The sequence below is a fragment of the Zea mays genome, chromosome 5 (assembly GCF_902167145.1).
Source record: "Zea mays cultivar B73 chromosome 5, Zm-B73-REFERENCE-NAM-5.0, whole genome shotgun sequence".
NCBI lineage: Eukaryota > Viridiplantae > Streptophyta > Magnoliopsida > Poales > Poaceae > Zea > Zea mays.
Genome location: NC_050100.1, coordinates 46,665,439 through 46,676,267, shown reverse-complemented (window position 1 = coordinate 46,676,267; position 10,829 = coordinate 46,665,439). Strand labels below are relative to the sequence as shown.

The 10,829-nt window shown below is 34.5% G+C and overlaps 2 protein-coding genes across 2 annotated transcripts; both read left to right on the top strand.

Moving 5' to 3' along the window:
- The first annotated feature begins 3,987 nt into the window (after nt 1-3,987).
- On the top strand, nt 3,988-5,324 carry LOC111589305 (uncharacterized). Its single transcript, XM_023300114.1, has 3 exons — nt 3,988-4,117; nt 4,641-5,028; nt 5,150-5,324. The coding sequence occupies exons 1-3, from the start codon at nt 4,062-4,064 to the stop codon at nt 5,240-5,242; spliced, it is 537 nt and encodes a 178-aa protein (XP_023155882.1). The 5' UTR covers nt 3,988-4,061; the 3' UTR covers nt 5,243-5,324.
- Nucleotides 5,325-7,276: 1,952 nt separating this feature from the next.
- On the top strand, nt 7,277-10,131 carry LOC100192845 (putative NADH dehydrogenase [ubiquinone] 1 alpha subcomplex subunit 12). The gene is made up of 5 exons (NM_001138035.1): nt 7,277-7,426; nt 8,494-8,520; nt 8,607-8,698; nt 9,269-9,378; nt 9,732-10,131. Exons 1-5 carry the CDS (start codon nt 7,338-7,340, stop codon nt 9,891-9,893), a joined length of 480 nt encoding a protein of 159 aa, NP_001131507.1. The 5' UTR covers nt 7,277-7,337; the 3' UTR covers nt 9,894-10,131.
- Nucleotides 10,132-10,829: the final 698 nt, after the last annotated feature.

Below are 10,829 nucleotides of genomic sequence, written 5' to 3'. Positions count from 1 at the left end.
GTACTACCTTAGAATGTTGTTATTAATAGTCAAAGGAGCCTTTAGCTATGAATGTCTACGAACTTATAACAACATTGTCTACTCTTCATTTAAAGAAGCATGCAAAGCACGTGGACTTCTTGATGATGACAAAGAATGGTTAAGTGCCTTTGATGAAGCAGCTTCTTGGGCAAGTCCCAACCAGCTGCGACAACTATTTGTCACTTTGCTTCTTTATTGCCAGGTCAGCAATGAGTATGAATTCTTTCAAAAAGTCTGGAGGCTTCTAGCTGATGATATAGAGTATAACTTTCGCAAGGCACTTAATTGTCCTAATTACCAAATGCCAGATAATGAACTAAAGGAACATTTGCTAGATAAATTAACAACTTTATTTAACAAGAGTGGTGGTAATATAGAGGATTTCAATCTACCACAACGATTTAGTGGAGCACAGACTTGGACACCAAATCGTCTAATTGAAGAAGAAATGCCAAATAATATTGATAACCTTTTGGATGAATCTGAATTCCTCATTTCCCAGCTCAATATTCAGCAAAGGAATGTTTTTGATACAATTGTTCAGACTATCTTTTCCAACAAATCTGGTTTCTACTTTGTTTCTGGATACGGAAGCACAGGAAAAACCTTTCTATGGAATGCTATAGTTAGTCATCTAAGAGCAAGAGAGAAAATTGTTTTAACAGTGGCTTCATCTGGGGTTGCCTCGCTTTTGCTTCCAGGAGGATGCACTGCACATTCACGTTTTAAAATTCCATGTGAACTACACGAAACCATCACCTGCAACATTAAACGAGGAACAATGCTAGCCGAGTTAATCAAATCAACTTCATTGATTATTTGGGATGAAGCTTTAATGACTCATAGATTTGCTTTTGAGGCTTTGGACAAAACTTTCCGTGACCTTCTAGCTCCACATTTTGAACAAGCTAAAAAAACACCTTTTGGTGGAAAGGTAGTAGTTCTTGGAGGTGATGCACGACAAATATTGCCTGTTATAGAAGGTGGCACACGCTCCCAAATTATTGATGCAACTGTCTCTAACTCTTATTTATGGGGTTCTGTTACTGTTATAAGTCTGACTCAAAACATGAGGCTCCTCTCAAGTAGCACATCTATTGAAACAAAAAAGGAAATTGCTGAATTCAGTAAATGGTTGCTTGATATTGGTGAAGGAAATGTACCAGCAACAAAAAGAAATGCTGAAACTGAAAGTTCCTGGATACAGTTGCCCAAAGATATTTTATTACTTCCTCAAACTGGTAATATAGAATGTATTGTCGACTCAACATATCCAGATTTGCAGCAAAGATATACAGATATTGAATATCTTAAGGAAAGAGCTATACTAAGCACTACAAATGAAACTGTTGATGCTCTAAATGAATTTATTGTCTCTTCTATTCCTGGAAATACACATGAATATTTCAGTTGTGATAAAATTGGAAAGACCCCATACAGCCATGAATCCTATGACCTATTATATCCCATTGAGTTCTTAAATTCAATTAATGGCAATAACTTTCCACAACATCGATTATGTCTGAAAAAAGGTATTCCTATCATGCTATTACGAAATATGAACCAGAGTGAAGGTCTTTGCAATGGAACAAGATTAATGATAACCTCCCTAGGAAACATGATTGTAGAAGCCGAAATAATGGTTGGTCAACACAAAGGAAAAAATTATTATTCCATGTGTTACTCTCTGCTTAAAGACTCAAAGACTGCCATTCATCCTTGAAAGAAGACAATATCCAATTAAAGTATGCTATGCTATGACGATTAATAAGAGCCAAGGACAAACATTATCCAATGTTGGAATCTATTTGAAAAAACCAATGTTTACACATGGCCAATTATATGTTGCTTTCTCTCGAGCTACATCCAAAAAGGGTTTACATGTGTTGGTGGAAGATGAAAATGGGAAGGCAGTGACTGAAACAAAAAATATTATTTATCAAGAAATATTCCCCCGTTTCAATATTAAAAAACTACATTAACAACTACAGACGTATATATATATACATATATGTATAGATACATGTATATATACTTCTACATATGCATACTACATTACATGCGACTACTATTCACATCTTCGCTTTTACGGTAAATACTTTTCTTACTCTTATAGAACCAATAAGGTCATTTACATAATTAGTTATATTCATTGCAGACAATTTCCTAACACAAAGAATTACTATTACATATTGCATGTTAAAAAAATTACCATCCTTATTTCCCTCTCATGATAAATAACAGATTTTATTATTAGCATTACATTCATATAAAAAAATAATACCCATGATTGTACTTAGGAACATAAGTTATAACTTCATTTACAAAATAGATTACAGATCCAATATACTTATGTTGAAGAAATTTCATACAAACATTACAGCTAATATTATGATTTCACTTTTTCAGCATGACATACAAGGCACTTTCAAATCTATCGCCTCAGGATAAAGATGCGGCATTGCAAGTGCAAGTGAATAGAAAATGGGAGTTTAGGGGAATCAAAGATGATGGCCCAATACTTCACATAGATATGGTGCTCACAGATGCAATGGTAACAACAAATTTTCCTTTAGAGTATATTTACAAAAAAATGCCATCACACATATATGTCTCCCAAATATAATTTGTATCTGCTATATACATGTTTTATAGATATACTTTAAAAATCAAATGCTAATAGAATGTTAAATCATTATTTACAGGGAAATAGCATATATGCTGAGATTCCAAGCGACATAGTAGATGAGCAGAATCCTCTAATTAATGTGAACAAGGTGTACATTATAAGGCGCTTTCGAGTCATCTATGCAAAATCATCTTACAAAGTTGTTGATGCTCCTTTTATGATATGCTTCACAAAATTCACTATAATTGAGCTATGTCGTGAACCACCAACAACATTTCCTCAATATGTTTATCGATTGACACCATACAATGAAATTGACCCATTTGGTCCAAAAGCTAAAACATTCCATGGTATGTTCCTGCAATTGTGCTTTTACACTTCTACTCATTCTTTACATTTTACCATATTTCTAATATTTACAGAGAAATTATAACCATTACAAAGTTTTATTTTCTAAAATTCCACTAGATGTTATTGGTCTCATCAAGGAGGTTACTAAAATCAACCCGATATATTCTGGACCCACTCAATCAACCTCTAAGATTAGAAATGTATTCATCACAGATCTCAGGTTTGTACAAACATTTTTTTCTCAAAAAATCAAGTTCATAGACTGTCTATGTGACACCAAGTTATATAACAATCCAAAATATCTATTACTTGACAGTGATAACATTATGAAGATAACTCTATGGGGAAATCGGGCAGAACAATTTTCCTATAATTCTGTCTATGATCCACAAAGGAAAAATCCAATTGTAGTTCTATTTGTCGGATGTTTACCAAAAGAATATCAAGGTCTCTGTTTTCATTACTTATCAAACCATTTTACTTATTCAATATTACTACCCGCATCCATCACATAACATTACTTACCATGTTTTCTACGTCTATATAGGTGACATAGTTCTCAATGGTGGAGCAGCTTGCCATACTATGACAGGTTTCCTACCTTTATATTCTAGCCTATACATAAATTTAATACTTACCACATTCCTTGCATCAAATATTTTATAGTTACTGCACATTACCATATTAGAAATGTACAATTGAAGTTCAATTAACATTGTTCACAATTAATATTTTTCTTCTGTGTCAAAGGATTTCAACACAAGAAATGGTACTACAATTGCCGCTGCTTACAAAAGACGACATTGTTCCATTTGACGTCCCAAAACGTCAACACAAAAACTATCAAAGAACTACTGGAATTTGATCCCTACACTATACCGGTAACTTATATATTCTACAAGATACAACAATAATGCCATGAATTTAAATTGGTACCTAAATTAAATTTCGTTTATTTTTTCAGAAAGAAGGTTGTGAATGCACTGTGACTATTGTTCGAATTTCTGAAAAAAATAAATGGTGGTATCCAGCATGCACCAAATGTCCAAAGAAACCAGCAATGAACCGTAAGACAATGCAATGTCGCGAATGTGGATCCATTGACTACTGTTTCAGGTACCTACAAAACATTCTTACTACAATTTCAGAAACAAATCTACTCTATCCGAACAATGCTCTTTTTCCCACTATGTTGTGCAATCTTTGATCAAAGAGCAGATTGTAGTTTTCAGACTTTGTGCATATCTAACAATTTGTTTGTGCATATGAACTTAATAATGATTTGAGATATTTATTGTATATGGTTTATTTTCCATTGTTGTATTTTTTAAATCTAAATTTTCGGTTTTGTGTCATCTAGATTTCTTGCTGGTACATGGCAAAACCTTTACGAGATTCTTCTTAAAATTCAACATATTATATATAATTTTACCTACAAAGCTTAAAAATACAATTACATACTCTCTAATTTACTATCATAAAGACAATCACTATCTGACACATATTTGGCCTGCACTAGACTTAATATTCTCTATTACTACCTAGATGCTTCGTCCATGTTACATACAATGCTCATAAATTGCTGAAAGGCACTAATTACCCTTATTACTTTTTTTCTCATATGCTCACAATTATGCAGATATAGATTAAGTTTTATTGCATCTGATGGAACCGCTGAAGCAAATATGTTCTGCTTCGAAAATGTCGCTACAAAAATTGTTGGAAAATCATCAGCTTCACTCTTAGCTTCTGCAGCAGATCCAGAAATAACTCCACCGGATATTGCAGCTATTGTCTCCCTCAAATTTACATTTGTTGTCACTTATGACAATGAATCTTATGGAGGCCATAGCAAGATATTCCTTATCAGATCAATTCTAGCAACATATGGAAGAGACTCTTTACTGCCACAAATACAAGAAAATGTGGACATTACCTATCCAAACACTCCAATGCAACTCACAGCTAAAGAACACAAGTCTCCATCTACAGCAATGTCAAATCTGACAACCAACTCACCACCTCATGTAAAGTATAATGTGCATAAATATATTTTTAGATTAAAAAATCCCTTTCAATTTTCTCTCTATATATTTTTCCATTGTATTACATCTGTTTATAAAAAATCATTACAATTGCTGCATGTAGGCCAAGCGTGTGCTAACGTATCTTAGCTCACAAACCTCTACTTCGGAAAAGGATGACCTTTCAAAACAAAAGGGGCCACAGGTAAGTCTCTAATAAAAGCTCGGATGGTACTATTAAAATGAAACTATCTATAAAAACATTAATACATACATTCATTTTTACTTAACAGATGCCAGAAAACACTTTAGAGGACTCTAATCCTACAAAAGCTACTTTTGAATCTCCACCAAAAAGGTTTGCTCTACCAACTTTAGCTCATACCTTTCAAAACAATCAGACCTATGTACATTACCTAATTACTAGCCAAAAAAGTAGATAATGCTAGACACATGAAAGTAGTCTTTGATTGTTTTTTTACAAACCAGATTTGCTTCTATTATATAACTATAAATCTTATTGTCCCTCCTTACCAAACAACTATTATTCTCTCTATTACAACAATACTTCCAATAAAACTGCTCAAATACAAATCTAATTATAATAACAATATGTACATAGGGAAGCTATAATCTTCCCCTCTCTGTTGATTAATGATTTTAAATGCAAAATTAGATCTTCTCAATATTAATTATTTAATAACAATATGTATTATGTTACTAAAAATATGATAGTGTTGCTTTTCATTTCTTTCTTATTACACTTCCTTTTTATTTATCTAAGTACTGCTGATGGCATTGCAGATCTCTCATCTTCTTACTACCTAACATCAGTACTTTAACATCTCTTCTAGCGATCATACATGAATATTTTAGTATAGCTTTATTTTGATGCAACAGATATTGATATCGACCCTGCTATCCAGTTACCATTTATTCAATGCCATATACTTACCTGAATTTAATTTCCTCCAATAATTCCTACCTAATGTTGTTGTACATTTTTTCTAATATGAATATGAATCTTCATTAGCAACTTTGTGATTAAGTATGTACATGCTTTCATAAGTAAGATACCATTCTTTATATCACTTCTTACATAAACAACAACGGTCTATGAGACAATAAGCTTTGTACATAGCATCACTAAAATTTATTTAAGTATAATAGTCTTAGAAACTAATTGTGCTTACTGTTTACTACTACAAGTTCATGTCGTTACATTCTTCACTACTAATACTACCACTTATATGTTAAGAATCAGCATGTTAATCAAATCAACTTGAAAGTACCAGCTTATGCTACTACACAAGTCTTTTATTGTTTTTTGCAAACCAGATTTCTTTCTATTATATAGCTAAAAATCTTATTGTCTCTCCTTACCAAAAAATTGTTAATTTCCTATTACAATAATACTTCAAACAAAAGTTCTCAAATAAAAAAAATCTAATTATCATGCTTACAATTTGCCAATAAGTACTAAAATACATTTTCTCTTATTTATTAGGAAAGTAATATCCTATTACATGCCATTTAATTTTATAAATATTTGACTTTTGTTCTCTGTTCTATATTATAGACGCAAGGAGCTTGATTCAAGCTGCACTTTCAATGACAGCGATGCTACCAAGACTCCATGATCGCTCCATCAAATAAATAATACATCAGCAACTTCAAACTATCTTTTCCCACTATGTAGTCATGAACAAACTACTTAGATGTAAATAGGTGGCAACCATCATTTGCTACAATGCACTTGTGATCAATCTGCTTAGATATATACTATGCTACTATGTAGTTATAAACAACCTACTTAGATGTAAATATGTGACAGCCATCTTTTGCTACTGATAAATATTATGCCAGTCTTATGTTTCTTTTATTCCTAGCTACATCACACATTTTTTTCTATCTATGCATGTATATATATATCTCAATTATCGATACTCTACCATTAGTACTTCACTTTTACAACCTTAAATCGAATAATTTTTTTATTTCTATCAATCAACAGCATATGCCAGAAAATTATTATAGCAAATTTGTATGTTTATCATCTATTTCAATTAAATTATTTTTATTAAAAACATTTATATAATACTATTTCTATACATATTACATTGCTTACATATGCGCGCGCCACGAGTGACTAGTATATTAATGGGCACGGAGTCCACGGCTGAGCCGAGCCGAACCCGACCGAATAGCCAACAAGCCAAGGCAGGCAGCAGCGACCAGTTTGCACCGCACCCCTTTTCGCCCTTCGTTCCGGTCAGGCGAGTTAGTCGTCGTGCCGCCGGTGCCCTGTATCCATGGCGGCGGCGTTGCGTGCCGTCTTGAGAGGCATCAAGGAGAAGGGGCTCACCAACTTCATCCGCGACGTCCGCGACGAAGGATACTTGTAAGCCCTCCACTCCCGTCAATATCTTCTCCCTGCGCAGATCAGATGTCCCCCATTTCGATTGCGATCTCGATTCAGACCCCTCCTCTCTTACCTTGCTTTATAGATTCCTCACCGCTAGTATTCTTTATTTGTTGCGGATCTTACGAACTACTTTTCCAACTTCTAATTTGTTTCGATTCGGCTATTGCTGCGGTGTGCGCTCTGGCCTCTGGGACAGGGGAAAATACAAGTAGGGATCTTCCACATACCTTTGGATCGCTATTTGGTCCACGATACTGTCTAGGATAGTACTTGCTCTCATAGCACCACAATCACTCATGCTGCATAACACAATCACTTATGCTGCATATGCAAGCGTGGATTCATTTTATCAGGTATACATCAACTAAACTGTCTGTTTGCTCGTGTGCCACATACAATATAGATTCATTGCTTGCCACTGCTTGTTAGATTCATCCATTCCATACCCACTTGTATGCACCTTTCCTGCATTATACTGCATGTCTCGAGTTTTTATATGATGAAATAAGTCCAAGGCTATATGGACTAGGCATGTAGCCCTGTATATAGTAGAACAACTTTTTTTAGACTTGGCATTGGCAAACCTAGCGTCATTGTTCATAGCAGTTCCTTCCTGGTGTGCATACGTGTTCAGTCTGATCCAATTGCTTGACCAGACATTGCAAATTATGTCATATTAATTGTGAAAACAACATAATCTGTTACTCCATGTGCCAATAATTAGTATAATCAATCTTGATGGGCTATACTCACTTCACAACAATAATTACCTACCGATTTCCACTTTCACCTGGAGTCCTTCAAAATGACACAGTATGGCCATGAATATCAATAGTAGCCATGAACGTGTGGCTGTCTTGTACTTATGATCCTTTACTTTTCTGATGGAATGTCACCATGTAAATTGTCTGTCACATTTTTCTATTTCCTGGGATTGTTTGTGTCATGCCTGATATGAGTTCCCCGGTTAGGAGACGTTGCTAAATTCTACAATGCATATGTAAATGTGTTTTTGCCATATTCTAACATCTTGTTATTTACAGCAAATGCCTTCTGGACGGGAACCTTTTGTAAGTGGTCACCTAACTGTTCCTCCATTTTCAAGGAATGGGTGTGATTATGTGTCTCAAACTGTCAGCACAACTATTATTTTCAGGCAAACGAAAATTCACAATATTGGAGCAACACTTGTAGGAGTTGACAAGTTTGGAAACAAATACTATGAGAAACTACATGACACTCAGTACGGTGAGTAAACTCTGTTCTGGTAGTTGATGTCCCATGGTTGTTTTTAGGGGCATTTCCTTGTATACTGTGATTTTGTCTAGTACCGTATTTGCTATCACAAATATCCTAATTCCTTCTATGTCACTCGGATGCAATTTTTTACCCTTCAATGCCATCGCCAGCGGCATAGTAGGTATTAGGACATGCAATTTTCTTACCCTTTATGCCACTGGCAATGACATGGAAGGGGAAGCAATTGTGTCCGAGTGGCATAGAAGGGATTAGGACATTTGCGATTACAAATAAGGTACTGGACAAAATTGCAGTGGCATACAGAGAATTTTCTCTTGATTTTATTGTGAAATTATTACGTGATTCGACTTGAGACCATGAAAGCAGTAGACTGACATTAGTAGCAACTATATTTCACCTTTTTTCTTATCGATCCTATTAGATAAATACCTTAGTTGTTATTACTTTGGGCTTCACTTTACTGATGTGCATGTATTTGTAGGAGCAAAATGTCACTTGCATTGCTGGCCATTGGCCCTTGATAGTACACTAGAACACTAATCGTGGTAAATTTTGCAGGAAGGCATAGGTGGGTAGAATATGCAGAGAAAGGTCGCTACAATGCATCCCAAGTGCCTCCTGAATGGCATGGATGGCTGCACCACATCACAGATAGCACTGGGGATAAGGCAAGTTTCCCTTCATGTTATTTGCTTTAATTCCTGAATAGTGTTCATGCATCAGTCTTCTGACATGCTTGCAACGGTGCTTGATTTCTTTGTCTTGATTGTGTGAAGTGACTTTACAATTGAGCACCAGTATTGATAATTTGGGATATTGTTTAATATAGATGAATAAAATTTGGTTTCTGGAAACACTTCATATTTTTATGTCACCCATATTTTTTGGGCTATTTGCCTGAGGGAATATGGGTGTATATTTCATTTGGTGCAAGGAGCTTCAAGGTGACATCTAATTAGTATCTGAAAGTCAAAATTGGTTAAGCTGATTTGGATTCTTTTTTATTTTTCCTGTGATGCAGCTGCTGAACCAGAAGACTGCTAGGTACCTTGTAGAGCACAAGCAGAACTACTCCGGTGAGGGTGAAGAGCTGATCTACCACTCCAAGGGGCATGCTTTGAATCCGGGACAAAGGGACTGGACGAGGTATCAGCCCTGGGAGCCAAAGAAAGAGCAAGCCTAGCTATTGAGTACATTGTGGGGAAGCTACTGAAATGTTTGCATGGCGTTGGGTCAGGTATCACCGAGCTGAATGGACTCTGAGTTATGTTTGAACTGGGCCCAAATAATGTTGTCCTGAATATCAATATCATCTTTGGACATGAAGTGTTGTTGTTACTGCTGTAAAAACAGCTTTGGGGAAAATCTCATGCATTTGTTACTACCTTCGGTTATATTTGAAAGTATACGAGAGATTATATATCTTTTTATCTGGTTGGGGGAGCTGTCTACCCAGCTGTTGAGTGTTTCGCACCTCACCCTTGAATTTCATGACCATGGATGAAGACACAACGCTGTGCGGCTGTCTTGTCCATCTCTTTACTTGTTCACACCATGGACTATTTCTTCGGTTTCTACCCCCGACAACCATTGAGCTGCATGTGTATAGAAATCTGAATTATCCGTGTACGTCATATTCAATTTTAATATGGATATTAAATAGATCTATTCAAATTTGATTTTAAGTATTTTTCTCTATGCGGTTCTAGATTTGTATTTGACAAAACTGTGAAAAATCTAATACTATTTGTATTTGTTAAGAAAAAAGTATTCGATGAAACCATTTTAAAAATCTAACAATTTTAATTTTAATAATATACTAGAAAAATGGTTTACACCATTTAAAATATTAAAAAATATTTATAGGATAAATAAATAATCATGTTAATCCTATAGTACTTGTGATATACAATGATAAAAATTTAATTAATATTAAAAAGACTAATTGTAAATACATTACTTTATTAGGATTTTTAGAGTCTAAAATATAACTACACCTGATACACAAAAAATATATTTAGGGTCCAAAATTCAAATATATCTGGTATACATTTTTAAAATATAATATTCAACTAAGTTTCATAAACATTCAACTATATCTTTTCATTTTACATAATAT